The sequence below is a fragment of the Protopterus annectens genome, chromosome 4.part0, assembly GCF_019279795.1.
Source record: "Protopterus annectens isolate FY-2018-M chromosome 4.part0, PAN1.0, whole genome shotgun sequence".
Lineage (NCBI taxonomy): Eukaryota > Metazoa > Chordata > Ceratodontiformes > Protopteridae > Protopterus > Protopterus annectens.
The window spans coordinates 935,413,063-935,435,067 of record NC_056733.1 but is presented as its reverse complement, the minus strand read 5'-3'; the positions used below and the strand labels follow the sequence as shown (position 1 = coordinate 935,435,067).

Below are 22,005 nucleotides of genomic sequence, written 5' to 3'. Positions count from 1 at the left end.
TGTCACAAGCCAAGAGATTACACAGGAGTTGCCAATATTCTGCATGCAAACCAATGTCACAAGCCAAGAGATTACACAGGAGTTGCCAATATTCTGCAAGTAAACCAATGTCACAAGAAAAGAGATTACACAGGAGTTACCAACATTCTGCATGTAAACCAATGTCACAAGCAAAGAGATTACACAGGAATACCAACATTCTGCATGCAAAACTATGTCACAAGCCAAGAGATTACACAGGAGTTACTAACATTTTGCATGTAAACCAATGTCACAAGCCAAGAGATTACACAGGAGTTACCAACATTTTGCATGTAAACCAATGTCACAAACCAAGAGATTACATAAAAGTTGCCAACATTCTGCATGTAAACCAATGTCACAAGAAAAGAGATTACACAGGAGTTACCAACATTTTGCATGTAAACCAATGTCCTAACTGGCTTGAACTGAAAATAGCTTCAGTAGCTGGAAACTCAAACCATTTTCTTATGAAGAAATGTTTACCATGCATGCTTGATTTTGCTAGAAGTTCCTTACATGTTACTTTTAGTGTTTTAGTCCAACTTACTGTGATCTGCTGTTTTCCCTCTCATCCCATTTGTAAGTGTATTTATCGGACATGTTCTGAAGGTACAATAGTTAAGCTGCAATTTACAGCAACACTGGTGCATCGCTTCCATTTAGTCTCCCTGGTGCAATATTATAACATCAGCTAGCATGAGAGGATGAAGGCCTTATACTTGTGTTCGGTGCCCCACAGACTCCATGCAACTGACTTGTGACATTAGGGATCTGTCAGTCCATCATATTTCTCCACAAATCAAACAGTCTACACTAGAACCAAATATCTGAGCCTGCTTCTTAAAATAAACAAATCGTGGTGCAGAGCTAGATTTGTCATGAAATGACTACCCCTTCCCTGGAACTAACTTCATTTCCACATCAAGTAATGTAACATACTATCTTCCTTTAATAAGGAATTAGACAACTGGACGGGTATTCATAAAGTCACCAACAGCTCCTTGAAAAAGAAGGTAAGGTCTACGGGTGGGTAATGGTAAAGCCAAAATAGCCATATATAGGTTCATAGGTTGGTACTAGGCTATCAGCCCTAGGGCCTATACAAGCCTAGCCATAACAATTCCCTGGCTATTTCTTCCCACACTATTTACTTCCCTGGACCGCTGTCTAGCAGGGCAACTGACATGATCCCCAGGGTGAATTTCCTTTCTCCCATCCAATCATCAAGGTTCCTTTTGAAGAGGGCCAGAGAGGCACTCTGCTTGACATGTATGGGCAATCTATTCCAGAGTCTGGGGAGTCTATGGGTCAGGAACCTATCCCTCCAGCATGTTTTGTTTATTGTGATGACAAGGTTTAGATCCCTGGAGCGTGTGGCTCTGAGTGATTGGGATTTCTTTAAGTGTAGCATGTCCAACAGCTCTGGGTTTGACATGGCCTTGTATGTTAAGCAGAGATCGCCTCTGAGTAGACAATATGCGACACAGTAAAGCTGGAGTTTTTTTAAGGCGGTCAGCATAGGGCATCTGCTTTAGGCCTGTGATTCTTTTAGTGAGGTATTTCTGCGGCCTTTCCAGTTGTTGCAGATGTCTTGAGAGGTACATACCAAACGGGGCGTTGTATTCTATAATGGGTCTAATGAGGGATGAGTACAGTGGGACAATGACCTCCTTTTTTTCTGGATGAAAAGCCCTTAGTGATGAGGTGTGCCACATAGAAGGATTACCTGACTGTTGTGGCGATGTGGTTATCAAAGGTGAGACCACTGTCCACCTGTGTCCCTAAGTTTCTTATCACACTTTCGGTGTTTAGTGTACTGCCACCTATATGGTAATTCACGGATACATGTTTTTTCCCAAAAGGGATAACTATACATTTCTTGGCATTGAGCTTGAGCCCATGGCTCTGGCACCAAGCATCTGTTTCTGTAAGGCCCTTTTGTAGAGTATCCACATCATTTGGGGATTAAATAATGGCTCCCAGTTTGCAGTCATCTGCGAACTTTGTTATAGCCAAGATGCCTTGCACATTCTGCAGACAAAAAGCGAAAACAAATGATTATATTCTACCTTCTGCATTACTAATGTTCCAGCATCGCTATAGGACAAATTATACTCTACCTTCTGCATTACTAATGTTCCAGCATCGCTATAGGACAAATGATTATACTCTACCTTCTGCATTACTAATGTTCCAGCATCGCTATAGGACAAATGATTATATTCTACCTTCTGCATTACTAATGTTCCAGCATCGCTATAGGACAAATGATTATATTCTACCTTCTGCATTACTAATGTTCCAGCATCGCTATAGGACAAATGATTATATTCTACCTTCTGCATTACTAATGTTCCAGCATCGCTATAGGACAAATGATTATACTCTACCTTCTGCATTACTAATGTTCCAGCATCGCTATCGGACAAATGATTATATTCTACCTTCTGCATTACTAATGTTCCAGCATCGCTATAGGACAAATGATTATATTCTACCTTCTGCATTACTAATGTTCCAGCATCGCTATAGGACAAATGATTATATTCTACCTTCTGCATTACTAATGTTCCAGCATCGCTATAGGACAAATGATTATATTCTACCTTCTGCATTACTAATGTTCCAGCATCGCTATAGGACAAATGATTATATTCTGCCTTCTGCATTACTAATGTTCCAGCATCGCTATAGGACAAATGATTATATTCTACCTTCTGCATTACTAATGTTCCAGCATTGCTATAGGACAAATGATTATATTCTACCTTCTGCATTACTAATATTCCAGCATCGCTATAGGACAAATGATTATATTCTACCTTCTGCATTACTAATGTTCCAGCATCGCTATAGGACAAATGATTATATTCTACCTTCTGCATTACTAATGTTCCAGCATCGCTATAGGACAAATGATTATATTCTACCTTCTGCATTACTAATGTTCCAGCATCGCTATCGGACAAATGATTATATTCTACCTTCTGCATTACTAATGTTCCAGCATCGCTATAGGACAAATGATTATATTCTACATTCTGCATTACTAATGTTCCAGCATCGCTATAGGACAAATGATTATATTCTACCTTCTGCATTACTAATGTTCCAGCATCGCTATAGAACAAATGATTATATTCTACCTTCTGCATTACTAATGTTCCAGCATCACTATAGGACAAATGATTATATTCTACCTTCCGCATTACTAATGTTCCAGCATCGCTATAGAACAAATGATTATATTCTACCTTCTGCATTACTAATGTTCCAGCATCGCTATAGGACAAATGATTATATTCTACCTTCTGCATTACTAATGTTCCAGCATCCCTATAGGACAAATGATTATATTCTACCTTCTCCATTACTAATGTTCCAGTACCACTATAGGACAAATGATTATTGTTAACAGAAAAAGTTTTAAAAACATACTGTTATTTGTCTTTTTCCTGTTCTTGCAAAGTGAACATGTTATTTGTTGGGATAAGCCTATCAAAGATGGGCCTCATCTGTGAACAAAATGCAGCATTGCTTATGAACCTTAATGATATTTGTTTTCTGCATTTCAGAATAAAGAGATTTGATTATAGCTCAGTGAAGCCTGGGATAAGGACGCACGGCCGAGTAAGAGTTAATTTACTGAAGCAGGCTGGGTGTCCTGGAAAATTTGAGCTACCATTGTTGAACTGAACATTCTGTACTTCTTGAAAATTCTGTACTAGCTGTGGGTTTGAGGTAATTTGTGATAAACATGTTTATCCTATATGTTTTTCATAGCCAACTGTCAACGGTCAGAAATGCAACAAAAAGTTGTTTTGCTTGCAGTATAAAAGTTGATGTCAGTAAACAAGTTGATCAGATCAGAGGAGATCAGATCAGTCCAGACCTGACATCTTGGCCAACACATGCTGTGTAATCTGGTTAACTGTTAATAAAGGAAAATTCATCGCCTGAGGCAGCTGTGACTCGTTTGAATTTTTTCTTCTGACATTTTGGTCCTTCAGACCGGAAACCTCTACGAAGATACGGATCAGACCGACAGAGACTGAAAAACCTGTGCAGGTGAGGGTTTCTCATCTTAAGATTCCCTCAACTGAAAGCCCTCCAACTGATTTGTCGTTGAAAAGAGGCCGGCCGCTTTCTGATCCCTATCTGAAGGACGGTTTCTGAACGAAAAGGGGAAACAGAGCCTCATCTTGTTCAGGTAGGATGAAAAATAAATTTCTTTTAATTTAATTTAATCTTGTCGACAAGGTTTTATTTTCAGTTAAGGATGGGTAGGATTACTTGTTAAGATTATTTTGTTCGGGTCACCCGTTAAGATAGTCCCATTTTATAATAAGCCCTGTAAAATAATTTTGATACAGTCCTAAATACCTGAAAAAAAAAAGGGGGGAAACGTAAAATAAGAAATCTAGGGGAAACATGGGTTCGAGTTGCTGCAAGTGTGAGAGTGATGCCTGTTTAAATGTTGATGCTAAGTATATGAAAGGTTTAAACAAAAATAATGTTAAATTTTTGAAAAAGTGGAAGTCGAGCTATGATTTTGATGGTACACTGAATAAGAATGCCTGTGCAAAATTGGTTAGAGATTTGAAAAGAGATGCGGGAAGTAGAACTAAAAAACAAAGACAATTGGGATTTCCCCAAGCACAAAAATGGTTAGAAGAGGCAAATAAACGAGCTATAAAAGAAAAACAGTGCCAGGAAAAAGAAAAAATAAATCAAAAGGGATCACTGGTGCCAAGTGGAAAAGTAGCTTTATTTTTAGATAAGGAGGATGAGCATACAGTTTGTGCGGTACAAAGGCAGGCAACTGCCCCACCGTATGGGGAAAATGCTGCTGTCGTGCAGTGAACCTCCTCAATATCAGTCTGAAGATGTGGGATCTGTACAGCAGGGTGGGTTATTGGCTGCTCAAGGAAACGTTGTGACCCCTCCAATTTACCTGCATTCCTGTAGTACCCAAGGTTGCTTTGCAACAGGTAGACCAACCTATGCAGTTAAGGTCGGGACCAGCAGGGCAAGGACGTTGAGCCATTAAACTTTCTGACCACTCAGAAGCCCCTCCCTTAATACAAGTTGCAAACCCACAGGCAAGGGATGTTGGACAAGAGCCAACTATTTTAGTTTATCGTCCCTGGGCTAGAGAGGATATAAAATGAGCTACGGATGGTATTCCTCATCCCAAGGTTAATTTTCAAAAGTTTTCTGAGGACATAGTTGGTATGCGTTTAAGTTATCATCTAAATGGTTTAGAAGTAGAACAAGTAGTGTGACAAATCCTGGGTCCAGATTGGCACTTAGTTTGTGGTACTTGGACATGTAAGGCAGATGACAGCACTACATTAAAGCATAATTCTGGGGTGTTAGACACGCGAGTCACTGATCTGTTGAAGAGAATTTCTGATAAGTGGCATCCAAGAGCAGATTGGACAGTAATAAATCAGTGCATCCAAAATGATGATGAATCTGTAGATCATTATATTGTAAGATTGACAGAAGTGTTCAATAACCATTGTAGAATGATGATTCCGCAGGATCAGACTACTGATAGTTCGTACGAACAGCAATTGAAAAACACTTTTCTTAAAGGTTGTAAGGCTCCAATAAATAGTTTTATAACTAAGCATATGGTTGCTCACAGAACATGTAGACTGCAACCTTTGTTTGAATATGCACGGCATGCTGAGTGACATTTCAATTTAAGAAAGAAAAAGAAAGTACAAGTGTTAGCAGTAGGGGATGATGGTGGTATATTTTTGGTACAGGACCAAAGGGGGCAAGGGCACCGTGGTGGCATACAAAGACGTGGGGGCCCGAAATGGGACTCGTCATATAAATGGCATGTAGGAATTAATTAAAACAGGAAATGTTAGGGGAGTGGATTGTACGAAGGTGCAATAAGCTTGAAAAGGGCTATACATGTGTAGAGGAAATATTTAAAACAGGAGAATGATGTGTGTGAAGGAAGGCGACAACTCTTGATGATGTAGGAACCATGGATTTAAGAAAGCGGATTGTGATGTGAGCAACCTGGAATTTGGACAGATCTTTGATCAAAACCTGGATGATTTTTGGTTGAGGGAACGAAGGAATGATAGGCAGTTAACTTGGAGAGTTTAAATGCGAAACGTGATTTGCCTTGTGGGGCAAACGAAACTTAGGAACAGCTCCCTCTATTGTAAGTAAAAAACCAAACTTTATTAGGTAATTAAAAAAGTTGCCAGAATTTGTGGGAAGAGAGATCATTTGTTTGAATGCGGACACCCAGGATGAGGAAGGGGGATGGCTGTGGTCAAACAGACTTTTTTTGGTATGCAACTTGATCAACCATGATAAGTTTGTTAGTAAGAAATGGAGGGGTACAGGTTCGCTTACATTGAATAGTAAACAAGTTGATCAGATCAGAGGAGATCAGATCAGTCCAGATGACATCTTGGCCAACACATGCTGTGTAATCTGGTTAACTGTTAATAAAGGAAAATTCATCACCTGAGGCAGCTGTGACTCGCTTGAATTTTTTTTCTTCTGACATTTTGGTCCTTCTTTGGGACCGAAACTTCTACGAAGATACGGATCAGACCGACAGAGACTGGAAAACCTGTGCAGGTGAGGTTTCATCTTAAGATTCCTCAACTGAAAAGCCTCCAACTGATTTGTCGCTGAAAAGAGGTCGGCCGCTTCATCCCTTATTCGAAGGACGCCCGTTTCTGAACGAAAAGGGGAAACAGAGTTCATCTTGTTCAGGTAGGATGAAAAATAAATTCTTTTAATTTAATTTAATCTTGTCGACAAGGTTTTATTTTCAGTTAAGGATGGGTAGGATTACTTGTTAAGATTATTTTGTTCGGGTCACCTGCTAAGATAGTCCCATTTTATAATGTGTTCTGCAAAATAATTTTGATAAGCAGTCCGAATACCTGAAAAAAAAAGGGGAACGTGAAAATAAGAACTAGGGAAACATGGTTCGAGCTGTTGCAAGTGTGAGAGAGTGATGCCCGTTTAAAATGTTGATGCTAAGTAGGCGAGAAAGGTTTAAAAACAAAATAATGTTAAATTTTGAAAGTGTTAAAGTTTAGATATGATTTTGATGGTACACTGAATAAGAATGCCTGTGCAAAATTGAAGTTAGAGATTTGAAAAGAGAGTGGGCGCAGAACTATTAAAACAAGACAATTGGGATTTCAAGCACAAAATGGTATAGAAGAGGCAAATAAACGTAGCTATAAAACAAGACAAAAAATAGTGCTAGGAAAAGAAAAAAATAAATCAAAAGGATCACTGGTGCCAAGTGGAAGGCAGTAGCTTTATTTTTAGATAAGGAGTATACATGCCAGTTTGTGCGTGTACAAAGGCAGGCAACCGCCCCACCGTGATGGGGAAAATGCTGCTGCCGTATCGGCGAACCTCCTCAATATCAGTCTGAAGATGTGGGATCTGGTACAGCAGGGTGGGTTATTGGCTGCTCAAGGAAAACGCTAGACCCAATTTACCTGTATTCCTGTAGTACCCAAGGTTGCTTTGGTACTGGTAAGTAGACCAACCTATGCAGTTAAGGTCGGGACCAGCAGGTGTAGGACGCTGAGCTATTAAACTTTCTGACCACCAGAAGCCCCTCCCTTAATATGTTGCAAAACCCACAGGTGCGGATGCTGGACAAGAAAGCCAACTATTTTAGTTTACCCGTCCCCTGGGCTAGAGAGAGGATATAAAATGAGCCGCCACGGATGGTATTCTCATCCCAAGGTTAATTTTCAAAAGTTTGAGGATATGCTGGTATATGCTTGTTATCGTATCTAAATGGTTTAGAAGTAGAACAAGTATAGTGACAAAATCCTGTGGGTCCAGATTGGCACTTAGCTTTGTGGTATCACTTGGACATGTAAGGTGATGACAGCACTACATTGTAAAGCATAATTTGGGGTGTTAGACACGCTGCAGTCACCGATCTGTTGAAGAGAATTTTGATAAGTGGCATCCAAGAGCAGATTGGACAGTAATAAATTGGCGCATCCAAAAATGATGATGAATCTGTAGATCATTATATTGTGAAGACTGAGCTGGTGAAGTGTTCAATAACCATTGTAGAATGATGGATCAAGAGGATTGACTACTGATAGTTCAGATTTAACAGCAATTGAAAAACACTTTTCTTAAAGGTTGTAAGGCTCCAATAAATAGTTTTATATTCAAGCATATGGTTGCTCACAGAACATGTATGTAGACTGCAACCTTTGTTTGAATATGCACGCATGCTGGAGTGATATCAATTTAAGAAAGAAAAGCAGTACAAGTGTTAAAGTAGGGGATGATGGTGGTATATTTTGGTACAGGACCAAAGGGGAAGGGCGGGGCACCGTAGTGGCATACAAAGACGGGGGCCCTAATACCTCATATAAACAGGTGACATTCAGAGGAATATGAGGAGTTAAAACATGGAGAATGTTTTAAATAAGTGTAGACGGGCACTTTGCTGCCGACTGGCGAAGAGTGGCAACATCCCACAGCGAACAAGGGCTCCGCATGACTATATGATAGTGCAGCCAAATTCATTATTGTAGAGAAGAAGAAAAGCGAGGAACATTTGTAGGATGATGAGGAGGCAGACACACTCTGGGCGATGAATGTCAGGACACCCAGGAAATTAAGGAAGGGCGATCAGACTGTGAAGTCATAAACCTGGCACATTTGGGTATTACATGTGCATCTCGACTGAAACCCATGATAGAGTTTTGGTTGAGGGACAGAAAGTGGAGTTTTTGCGATTCAGGCATCGTACGCTTTTGGTCCAGTAGTTTCTACCGAATCAAGGAACAGATGAGTTTGTCCTGTGAAAGCTGCAACAGGAAAATCTATATGAAACCACTGTCTCATCCTCTTCGGTTAATTACAGATCCACAAACAAAACCGTTGAAAACTGTTAGGTGGTGGTAATTATATCAAAAGTTTGTCCAGTTAATTTTGCTGGGAAGAGATTTGATGCATTTGTTTCCGAAGAAGCGGCACCCCTGCCACACCCAAAGGCATTGAGGCAAAAAAGGTTAGCGGATGGCTTGGTGGCATGGCGGAGTACCAAGACTTGTTTTATTGGTATAGCCAGGACTTTTATTTCAAACGTGGGGCCGGGAGGGCTGACACAGATTTGATCAACCTTAGCTTTAAGTAAATCTAGGAGCGGTCACATCGCATAAAGAGGTTACGTGCACTTGCCACATTGTAATACTATGTACTACAGACAGGCCCCTGGTCCGGATAAAGAAATTTGAAAAATAATTCTTTAGGCACAAGTGTGCAAGGGATAATTTCTTGAATGATATGTTTTGGGATACTCTAAGGTAATACAGTAGTGACCTTGGTACTTTGGACCAAGGAATGAGTTCTTTATATCCCCAGGATATAGCCCACATATTTCAATTACTAAAGCGGTGGGACACATTGGGTAGATTTGGCTTAAAAAGGTAACAAATTGGGACACAATGTCCGAAAGTCAGTTGAAGGATCAACAGATCCAGGTACCAAAGATTAAATTGGGTGACTTGGGCGTACTATGCAGCGTGCTTCAGGGATGACCAAAGTAGAAGTGGCATGACAAATCCTCCTAACTAAAAAGGAAGATAGTGCGTTAAGTGCCTTACCTGTAGATTTATGGTCAAAAGGTAAAAGGGATGTAGGACTGATGAAAACAGCAGGTGAAGTTTGTACAACTCCAGAGTCAGGTTTTAGACCTCGTAAGCACCAATATCCGCTAAGTAAACAAGCGGAGGAAGGAATTAAGCCAGTCATTGAGCAGCTAAAACAGGTAGGAATTCTTGTTGAATGCCCAGATTCACCCTGCAATACTCGGTTGTTTCCTGTAAAGAAACCGGATGGGTCATGGAGGTTGGTTCAGGATTTACAAGCAGTTAATTTGGCTGTGATCCTTAAGAGCAATGCCCCGGGTGGTCCCTGATCCCTATACATTACTTAATGATTTATTACCTCCTCAGCACAGATATTTTTCTGTCAGATATAAGCAATGCCTTTTTTCTCCATACCACTACATAAGGAGAGTAGATTTTGGTTTGCATTCACTTTCCAAGGTAAAAGATACACATACACCATCTGTGATTGCCAGTCACAGGGCTATTGTGAGAGTCCCAGACAATATTCAACACAAGAAATGGCTGCTTAATTTAGCTCAGTTTGTTCCAGAGGAAGCCAGGTTCTGTTGTATGTAGATGATATTTTGTTGGCCCTCACCCACGCAGCAGGAAAAGTTGTAAAAGGATACCCTTGCCCTTCTTAGTTTTAGCTGAGCAAGGACATAAAGCAAATAAAGAAAAGTTACAATTGTGGGAAAGCACAAAGTACTTGAAGTTATTTAGTCTCGCAGGAAGGTAGACAATTGAAAATAAAAGAAAATAGCAATTCTTGAGGCACCTAAGTGCTCTGGATGACTAAGCGGGAGATGATGTCCTTTTTGTAGATATGACTAATTTTGCAGTAGTTGATCCCCTAACTATGCTGCTGAGGAAGTAGGCCTGACCACACTGATCTATGATAATTCCATGGTGGCTAAGAATAATATACAGTGGCCAAACAAGGCAATACAGACATTTATTAGAATTAAGCAATTGATAGCAGGATCCTCTGTTTTGGGCTTTCCAAACTAATTCTAAGCTGTTTAATAAAATGGCTGATTGTAAGGAGGATATATGACTTTGGTTCTGGTACAAGTACATGGGGATAAACAGAGGCCGATAGCTTTCTACTCCCTCCAGATTAGATCCTGTTGCAGCATTGCCGCATTGTGTTCGTTGCAGGCGGCAGCCCCGGCAGTACAAGCCCAGCATCATTAGTTTTGTTTCACCCATTACAATTGCGGGTTCCACATTAAGTAGCTACCATCCTTTGCAAGATAAGATAACCTTTTATCTCCTAGTTGGATATTTGTCGCAGTATGACAGTGCTGTTGACACTGCCTCATATGACCATAGAAAGATGTACTACTCTTTACTCCGCAACACTTTTGTCACTCAGAAGAAGGTAATTTGGCCAATATTTGTTTAGAGAGCATTCATGACAAAGTACTTCCTAATTAGATTTAACGGATATTCTGTTGATAGATTCTGATCTCGTTTTGTTTGTAGACGGATCAGCAAAGAAACGCACTGTAGGAAAAACACTAGTAGGGTATGCTGTTACCAACCACAGAAACTGAAGTTTTGGAGGCAAAAGGATTGTCAAACATTTATTCTGCACAAGCAGCTGAGTTGGGGCTTTCACCGAAATAGTACTAGGAGGGTAAAAAGGACAATTTATACAGATAGTCGTAATATGCTTTCCACTGTACATGTTTTCACTCAACTATGGAAGAATAGGGGAATGGTTACTGCATAGGCAAACCAATAAATCATACAGAGTATTTGGAATTTTACAGTTGTTGATGCAGCAGCTACTAATTTCAGATAGCTTATATGTAAATGTTCAAGACATACCAACAGAAAAGATCCTGTCTCCATGGAAATGCCCTTTAAGTTGATACATGTGCAGCTCAAGAAAACAGATTTGTTTTTACATGACAATGATTTAGAGCCCGACACCCTTAGACTTAGAGATTAATTAAAAGTAATGCGAAAACATTGACTTCACACAGAAGGAAAACGTTGGGTAAAATATGGTATCACTCCAGCAGAGTGGTTGTATAGGGTATCAGATGGCAAATGGTATTACCCTCAAACCTTTTAGGTATGCTGCATTGTTGGGCATGGACCTGCCCATGTAGGAGTACAGACGATGATTCAAATAGTTCAAGGTGTTTTTGTGTAAAGGGTTTTCAACTATGCAAAGCAATTTGCTTATCTTGTTTATTATGTGCAACGATCATGCTCAGGGGGTTAAAAGTCTAGCAGGCATCTCCCTACCCTCCAGATCTATTCCACACTCTGTATGGACTTTTATTGAATTGACACCCACAGAGGAAAAGGTTCTGCTTTAGTCATTGATGCTTAAATGGGTAGAAGTTTCCAGTGAAGCATCCGAATGCAAAAACAGTATAAAGCTTTTGACTACAGAAATAATTCCCCGATCTGGCCTACCAAGACGTATTTGTTGGGTGATAATGTCCCATTTTGTTAACCAGGATTGTTCAGAAATTAGGTCAAGTGTTCAAATTGATCTTAAAAATCATTGTGCTTACCTATCCCTAATCAGTTGACTGGTGGAAAGACACAATGGTGTCTTGAAGAGTAAGCTCCGCAAACCAATGGCAGAAACACATAGGTCATGGACTGCGCAGTTCTCCATTGGCACTCCTGTGACATGCGATCTCACCCTACAAAGGACTTACACCATTTGAACTTTGTTTGGGAGATCATATTACGCCCCGCAGTGGCAAGGATTGTTGCCAGCGAACGGGGTGAGGATCTAGCGGATTATATGAAGAAGCTGCTAAATGTCAAATCTGTTGTAACCAATGACTTTGCAGATTCCAGAAATTAAACTCTTGTTAAGCGTGGCACCCGGGGACCGGGTGTGTGATCCGACCAAAGAGAAGAATTGGTCATCCCCAGGTGGAAGACCCATACCAAGTACTCTTATCTCGACACCTACGGCCAGAAGATCAGGACTCTCGTGATCTGCTATCACCCACTGTAAAAACTCCAAGGCTCTCCCTTCTGCCAATGATGCTGGTCAAAACCTCCACCGGACCTCTGAGCTAAAGTCTAGCTTTTACAAAGGGGATTAGGCCCAATAGGGGTTAGTCTGCCTCAAACCCAGGAAGAAACCAACAGCGTGAGGTAGTCCTTAGAGGATGCACATGTTCAGCTGGTGTACTGAACTGTCACATGATGATGATTTTGGTGGCGAAGTAAATATGCTGTCCATACTTAGAAGGAACAATTGGGTAAGAGTAAAGGAACGGTGGTGGTTGCAAGCACAAACAGGTGTTAGCTATACTGTGTTTAAGGTGAAACTTTGTGAAGGAATTCTGGACTGTTCTAAATGGAACAACACACTTTCACCGCAAAATACTTCCCAGCAATAGAGACTGTACGTCCTGGTCAAGTGTTTGGTGGAAGCGTCAACAGATGTGAATGGATGGGAAACAAGTGTGCAGTGATACCAGAGAAAGATAAAAAGAGGCAAACAAAGAATAAAATTGCGATTTCAAGGTACCGAGAAACAGTAACCATTGTGTCACCACAAGAAAGTGATTCAGGAGTTTATGGAATCAGAGTGTCTTCCAACCAGAACTGATCCTTAGACCCTCCAACTTAAAGCGCACAAAGCCTTAAGAATGCTACAACAAAGTAGATTTTGCCTCTCACAAAAGAACAACAGTTGTTACTCGAGATGGATTCGACAATCATAATGAATTGGTTATCTTGGTTAGATATAGTACCTGAGAAGGCCAGAGAGAACTGGTATTTTTTGTGCTGAAGGTAAACAGCAATAAGCAACAGTCCCATTGATGCAAGAGGATGAAGGTAACCTAACATGTCTGTTAAATTATTCTTCAACAAAACTGAAGATACAAATGCAAAAGATGAAACTCAGTTTCCAGTCATAAGCAAAGTTGAGAAATCCAGGTTCTAATACATGCATTTCCAGAGATGGCACAGGGAAAATTATGGCAATAAGGACAGAATTGCCGCAATGTTACTGTGAATGGTACTGAACCATTTTGGAGAACCAAACTCATAGTTTAGCAGACGCATGGTGGCGTGTGAGACAACAAACTGAGATCATACGATTCCCGAAGGGAACTCGGTGCACTTGTAAAGTTAATTCCTGCCCCACATTTTCCGGTTCCAGCAAGCAATTTCAGAAGAGAACTTGAAATAAAAGTCATGGTTGAGTAGGAGAAAAGTTCCAGCGTAAGCTATAGGTAGGTATTAATTACTAATGTTCCAGCATCACTATAGGACAAATGATTATATTGTACTTTCTGCATTACTAATGTTCCAGCATCAGGAACAAACCACTTGCTGACAAACAGGATAAACGCCCAGTGCTCCAGAAAAACTTGAATAATATTAATGAGAGGCAAAGAAAGGAGCAACTAGGCTGATGCAGAGTCACAAGTAGAAATGAAAGGCAAAATCCTCAGGTTAAAATCCAAATGAAAGGCAAAATCCTCAGGTTAAAATCCAACTTTAATTCCACTGCAGGTCAGATGGGTCTCATTGGTGGGTCAATGGAGTCTTTGTGAATCTTAGGTAACCCATGTATTGTTGGTACAAGTGGATTCTTAACAAAAAGATAGTCAAACAATTCTTGATCCAAGATATCACCTTTCAACATATCTAATAACATATTGTTTACGTGACTAATAGTGGCTTGCACTATTTCATTTGTTGCGTTAACTTGTAAATAGAAATCATCTTCCAAAAAGTTTAATCATAGCATCATGATATTTGCTGGTGTCCATAACTACTATCCTCACCACCTTTATCAGCTGGTTTGATGGTTATGGACTGTAATGACTGGAGTTTAAGTAAGCTGGTCTGCTCCTCTAGTCAAATTACCATTCTTCCTATATTTCTTTAGAAAAATATTCATATTAAATCATTCTCAGTTAGCTCGCTTTCAAATATGCCTCAACTAACGGATGATTAGGTGGGACAAAGTTGCTAAGCTTCTTAAACTTTGGTGGTCTAGTAACGTTATTGTCTGTCAATTCACTATCAGTTTTATCATGAAATAGCAATTTAAGCATATAAGATTCCGACGAAAAGTCTCATGTGTACTGCAGTGTCATTAAAGTTACTGTGTGCACTTGGTATAAAGTTTAGGCCTTTACATAATAATTTCTCATCACATTCAGTCAACAAATATCCTGAGATGTTATGCATCATAGAATCTCCTGGTATCAAAAATTTCAGCTGTATCTAATTTTACTTTGTTCTTCCACATCTTCTTTGTGTCTGATGTAATTACATACTCTTCTGATAATTTGCGTTTCTGTCTCCCCTGCTCACAGGCGTCCCCTTGTTATATTCTTGTCCTTCGGACTGGGAGGAAAAGGGAGCTCACTTACTACTACTCCTGTAGTGATGGTGGTATGTACTTTTGTGAGGTAACGGATCTCACTATGCAGTCATCTACTGACAACCTCTTATTGATGGGTCCCTTCACAACATGTACTGCTGGATATAAGTTAGTTCTGTCTGCAATATTATTAGGTTCTACAGTAGTAGGCTGACTAACTTCTTTATTATTTGTATTAATAGAGGCTAGATCCACTCTCACTATGTAAAATAGTAATTACATCATCAGTATCATTGGAAGTAGTGGTGTTATTAATGTTAGCTATATTTTGTACCCTATTACTAGGCGATACATTGTTATGTACACAGTTGGTAATATCCACAGCTTCACAAGCATTATTAACAACATTAATATTTTCAGAACCAGTACTAGGTTCGGAACTCAGTTGTCTAACACTAGTATAGTCATTAGGTTTAATGGTAGCACTATAATGTCCATGTTTATGCCAAACGAAAACTTGTCCTAAATTAAAATCTCTGTGATCTCTAATTATCTTGCTTCTCTTCTGTTGGAGAAGTTTCCACTCTAAGGCTGATATTCCATATGACCTGCAGTGGAATTAAAGTTGGATTTTAACCTGAGGATTTTGCCTTTCATTTGGATTTTAACCTGAGGATTTTGCCTTTCATTTCTACTTGTGACTCTGCATCAGCCTAGTTGCTCCTTTTGGTTTCATTAATAATGTTCCAGCATCGCTATAGGACAAATGATTATATTCTGCCTTCTGCATTACTAATGTTCCAGCATCGCTATAGGACAAATGATTATATTCTACCTTCTGCATTACTAATGTTCCAGCATCGCTATAGGACAAATGATTATATTCTACCTTCTGCATTACTAATGTTCCAGCATCGCTATAGGACAAATGATTATATTCTACCTTCTGCATTGCTAATGTTCCAGCATCGCTATAGGTAGGTATTAATTACTAATGTTCCAGCATTGCTATCGCTATAGGACAAATGATTATATTCTATCTTCTGCATTACTAATGTTCCAGCATCGCTACAAGACAAATGATTATATTGTACCTTCTGCATTACTAATGTTCCAGCATTGCTATAGGACAAATGATTATATTCTGCCTTCTGCATTACTAATGTTCCAGCATTGCTATCGGACAAATGATTATATTCTACCTTCTGCATTACTAATGTTCCAGCATCACTATAGGACAAATGATTATATTCTGCCTTCTGCATTACTAATGTTCCAGCATCGCTATAGGACAAATGATTATATTCTACCTTCTGCATTACTAATATTCCAGCATCGCTATAGGACAAAGGATTATATTCTACCTTCTGCATTACTAATGTTCCAGCATCGCTATCGGACAAATGATTATATTCTACCTTCTGCATTACTAATGTTCCAGCATCGCTATAGGACAAATGATTATATTCTACCTTCTGCATTACTAATGTTCCAGCATCGCTATAGGACAAATGATTATATTCTACCTTCTGCATTACTAATGTTCCAGCATCGCTATAGGTAGGTATTAATTACTAATGTTCTAGCATCGCTATAGGATAGATGATAATATTCTACCTTCTGCATTACTAATGTTCCAGCATCGCTATAGGACAAATGATTATATTCTACCTTCTGCATTACTAATGTTCCAGCATCGCTATAGGACAAATGATTATATTCTACCTTCTGCATTACTAATGTTCCAGCATCGCTATAGGACAAATGATTATATTCTACCTTCTGCATTACTAATGTTCCAGCATCGCTATAGGTAGGTATTAATTACTAATGTTCCAGTATCGCTCATTACTAATGTTCCAGTATCGCTATCGGTAGGTATTATTTTCTAGTTTGCTGTTCTACAAAGTGACCTGAAGCTGCTGACACACGATTATGATTTTGGTTTACACTCATGACTTTTGCCCATCTTGTGTGTAATTTTATGGGGAAACAAAATGACTGGGTTAAGGGGAGCATTTACTATAGTTCTTGCTCTCAAAAACGTACAGCAATGGTACTGTGACTTCCGTTTCAGTAATTTCCTTTGAGTTTTGTTTGTCACCATCACTTACAGATACTTTTAAAGTACATTCAAATGACATGCTTAAATGAGGAGAAGCTGATGTTTTCAAACTCACAACTAGAGTACCAAGCCATAGACTGCGCTATAGTTGCTAAGCTGATCCTCTGTAATTAGCAGAAGGTATACTCCTAAAGTGATTTACACTTGCAGTCTTTAAGTATGGCCGCCATCCCTTACAAGCTTTTATTTGCTGTGGGTAGCTTACAATAGTGGCCTGATTGGTGAAGGTCTCAGTCTGACTTGCCTTAACAAGGAGGGTCAATACAATGAAACAGATGCCGCAACAGAAACAAAGCAGTCAAATACCAAACAGTACATTTCTTTGGGAGTACTGTTTGGTATTTGACTGTTTTGTTTCTATTGCGGCATCTGTTTCATTGTCTAGACCCTCCTTGATAAGGCAAGTCAGGGGGAGACCTTTGGTTGGGTAGCATTCGAAAGACATGCATGCGTAAATGGGCGTGCCTTCGTTGAAGGTTGGGCATTGAGCTGGCACCTCAGCGTTTCATAAAAAATCTACTGCCAATCATTAGCGGACCGGAGTTCCGCTGTGGCGACCCCTTACCGGGAAAAAGCCGAAAGACAAACAACAATATTTCTTTGGGGGTACTCTTGAAGCTGGATTAAATTGAAGGGAAAACAATAAATGATTTTAGAAAAATAACATTCAGCTGCAGCTGTGATTTTTAGTGACTTTTGAATGTTGACTGAAAACAAAAGTAAATGTTGTTCTCTCCAGGACAAAAACTTCCAGCTGATCAGTGAAAAGTGGACAACAGTGAACAAGACGCAAAAAGACCAATTCTGTGGTCTCTAATCAGGTTCAAGACTTTTTAAATTATTCCTCTATCTTGAATCAGTAACCTACTTAATTACTCCGATTTCCTGAAAGCAGTAAAAATCTGAAATTCATCTTCTCTGATCCCTTACATGATAAAAATATTTGAAGCAAATAATTTGAGATTTCATGAAAAGTGAAAATGGCATGGAGAGAAGCTACAAAAGCAAATTCGCACAAAACAAAGGGAACAGCAATTAAAGAATGTTTTCTTTATTTGCAGTCCTCTATCCAGTGGATTACTGGAAAAGAAAAGCAGTCTGTGACGAGAAACAAACTGGACTTTTTGAGGGGATTGTACTTCAAAAACACAAAAAGAATAGCTTAAGAAAGTGTGACCAAAGAGAAAAGGCATAAAAAAAATCAAATGGGCTAACAAGGTAGCAAACCAAACAGACAGAAACAAACACACATTTCCTGTTTGTTTTCTTATAAAATTCAGCACAAAACAGTACAGCTTACACAAGGTCTGCCTGCGTCACTTTTATAACAACTTACATGCCTCAGCTTATTAGGTGATATTTTCTGAGCTGACAGCTGATCACCTGGACTCTGGGTGTTTCTTTGTCCATCGCGGGAGGCTGTTTGGCTGATATCTTGCATATTTTCAGACTCAGGTTTAGATGTCCCACAGTACTTGTTAGATGGGGATTGCCCTTTAAGTGATCTGTAAATCTACACCACAAAAATAAATAATTTAGTTATATTCATACAGGAAAGGAAGTGACTTTTAAAAGCATACAGTTAGCCATATCACAACCCCCTGAGGCTGGTAATAAGTGCTAGGTTTCCTCAATCATTTATTTATATTCCATTACGTGTTTTATCATTCAGGGCTGTGGGAAAATGGAGTCTACCCTGGCAAGCAATGGGTAAAAGGCAGAAATCCAGCATACTGCAAAATGTAGGCACACAAGTAAGCACATACACACACACACAGACACAAAACATGTATGGGCATTTCAGAAGACTATCAATTCACCTCTTGGCACATCTAACTGGAAACTGTATAAAACAATCACATGGAGACAGACCGGGAAAGTACAGTTTTGTACCTACCATAAATGTAGATGTTCGAGGATCCACATTGCTGCAGTCATAACCTGTGGGTAGTCCGCTGTCCTCGGTCGGCCCGAATACCAAAGAGCTAGGCTGGCGTCGGTCATTGTTGCCTAGAGCTGACGTCAGTACGTAGTAGTAGTACTTAAGCGCATGACCGACGCCATATCCTCAGTCTTTCTTGCCCCAGATGTCAGAAGGCCTAAAAATGAAGGCCAAAACTAAAGTAGTAAAAGCCCAACAACCATCAGTGTGGAAAAAAGAGAATCCCAAAAAGAAACCCAGCAACCACAACTATAGAGGGGAAGGAGGGAGGGATAATTGGACTGCAGCAATGTGGATCCTCGAACATCTACATTTACGGTAGGTACAAAACTGTACTATGTTCTTCGTCTCACATTGCTGCAGTCATAACCTGTGGGTAGAATCCCAAAGCAAAGGAAAAAGGAGGCTGGCAAACTACAAAGCATTAGGAGCTGCTAACATGCCCTGCAAAACTGCAGTAGCAAACCAAGCCCTGGACTTGGAATAAAGAGGGAGATGGTAATGCTTAGTAAAAGTGTGTACTGAACTCCAAGTAGCTGCCTCGAAAATATCCTTAGGAGCTACACCCCTTAGAAAAGCAGTAGAAGTGGCAGTAGCCCTAGTAGAATGAGGTCTGATCCCAGCAGGAACATCCTTCCCATGATGAGAATAACAAAAAGCAATACAATGACCAATCCACTTTGAAATAGTCTGCTTTGAAACAGATTTCCCTTGTGAATTCAAGGCAAAGGAAACAAATAACTGTTGAGTCTGTCTGAACTCCTTAGTTCTGTTCAAATAGTAATGTAACTGCCTGTGGATATCCAAAGAATGCAAGACTTTTTCCCCTTTATTTTGGGGATCAGCATAAAAAGTAGGCAAATGAATAGACTGGTTCAAGGCCACATTAGAAACCACTTTAGGCATAAAAGTAGGGTTAGTCCGCAAGGAAACTCTATCCTTATGGAATATCAGAAAGGGTTCAACTGCCATGAGTGCCTGCAATTCAGATACCCTCCTAGCAGAAGTAATGGCCAACAAAAAAGCAGTCTTCCAGGACAAAAACTTCAGTTCAGACGTAGCTGCAGGTTCAAAAGGAGGTAAAGTAAGTTTTTCCAAAACAAAATTGAGATCCCAGGAAGGAGTAGGAGCTCTACGTGGGGGTCTTATATTCTTTGCCCCTCTAAGAAATTGTTTGAACAAAGGATGAGAAAATAAAGGAGGGTCACAATCATAGTGAGCAGAAATGGCTGCAGCATGAACCTTCACAGAAGAGAATGACAAACCCTTGTCCAGTAATTCAGTAAGATACTGTAGTGCAAAACTCAAATTAGGCACTGAAACATCAAAGCCCTTTGCAGTGCTCCAAAGAAAAAATCTCTTCCATTTATCAGCATAAACTTTTCTAGTACTAGGCCGCCTGGCTTCCAAAATGACATTCAAAACCTGTTGAGGAAGCAGAAACCCAACCGGCTCCATCACAAAATACGCCAGGCTGTCAGATGGAGGGACTGCACCTGAACATTGAGAAAATGATTGTTTGACTGGGACAACAAATGAGGAACCTGTGGCAGAAGCCAAGGAGACTCCTGGATTAAACTCCTCAGCAGAGGATACCAATGCTGACGTGGCCAATCTGGTGCTATTAGAATCATGCAAGGCTTGTCCTGCCTGACTTTCAAGAGTACCCTGGGAAGAAGAGGCAGAGGAGGAAAAGCATAAACGTGAAGGTTGTTCCAACTGAAAGATAGAGCATCCACTTTCCAAGCATATGGGTGGAACATCTTTGTGCAAAATTTTGGAAGTTGAAAATTCAGTGGAGAAGCGAACAGATCTATGTCTGGAGTTCTCCAAGCCATAGTCAATTGTTTGAAAACCTGAGGATCCAGTTTCCACTCGTGGGGATCCACAATTTGCCTGCTCAATATATCTGCTAGGGAGTTCTGAGCTCCTGGCAGAAACCGTGCTTGAAGATTGATTCGAAAACTCAGAGCAGTCTCCCACAAAATCATTGCTTGCCTGCAAAGAGGGTAGGAATGGGTTCCCCCCTGCTTATTGATGTACCACATGACTGTTGTGTTGTCTGTTTGAATCAACACCTGTCCCGGCTGAAGCAGGTCCTTGAAGGCCATCAAAGCAAATTGAACTGCTAACATCTCCTTCATGTTGATATGCAAATGTAGTAGTTTGGGAGGCCACGTCTTGTATCCATTTCCCTTTGAAGTGTGCTCCCCAAGTCAAGTCCGAGGCATCCGTCGTTAGGATCGGACTCGCCTCTGGTCGGGTCACAGAGAGTCCCTTGTTTAGGTGACATTCCTGAGCCCACCACAAGAATTCTTTCTGGATGCAAGGTATAATCCGAATAACAGTGTCCAAACCGTGGCAGTGTTGAGTCCACACACTTTTGAGATACCATTGTAGCTTCCTCATATGCAGTTTGGCATTGGGAAGTACTAGAATGCAAGATGCCATGAACCCCAAGGCTTGAAGGACTGTCCTTGCAGTCAGCCTGGACATTACTGATAACTGCTGGAAGTAAAGATGAAGAGTTCTTTGTTTGTCCGGGGTCAGAAATGCCATCTGAGAAGCTGTATTCAGTCTCACACCCAGAAAGCACATGTCCTGAGAGGGTACTAGACTGGACTTTATTTCATTCACATAATACCCTAGGCACCTTAAAACTGCCATTACATACTTGAGATGTTGTAGTAATATGTCTTTGTTTTGAGCCAGAATCAGGCAATCGTCCAGATAAGGATAAATTTGTATTCCTCTCTGTCTGAAGAAAGCAATCACAGGAGCCAGAACTTGTGAATACCCTGGGCGCAGTAGATAAACCAAAGGGCAATGCAGAGAACTGATAATGCGAAGTACCAGCCCGAAATCTCAGGAATCTCCTGCAACTGGGCCTGATAGGGATGTGGATAGGCCTCTTTGAGATCCAGGGTTACCA

At 40.2% G+C, this 22,005-nt stretch overlaps 1 protein-coding gene across 1 annotated transcript in view; it reads right to left on the bottom strand.

Moving 5' to 3' along the window:
- The window catches only part of CCDC62 (coiled-coil domain containing 62), a 1,334,937-nt gene that overhangs the window by 1,253,155 nt on the left and 59,777 nt on the right, over nucleotides 1-22,005 (bottom strand). Inside the window, exon 3 of the mRNA XM_044068912.1 lies at nucleotides 18,468-18,644. Within this exon, the coding sequence (XP_043924847.1) occupies nucleotides 18,468-18,644 (177 nt within the window). The remainder of the gene's footprint in view (nucleotides 1-18,467; nucleotides 18,645-22,005) is intronic.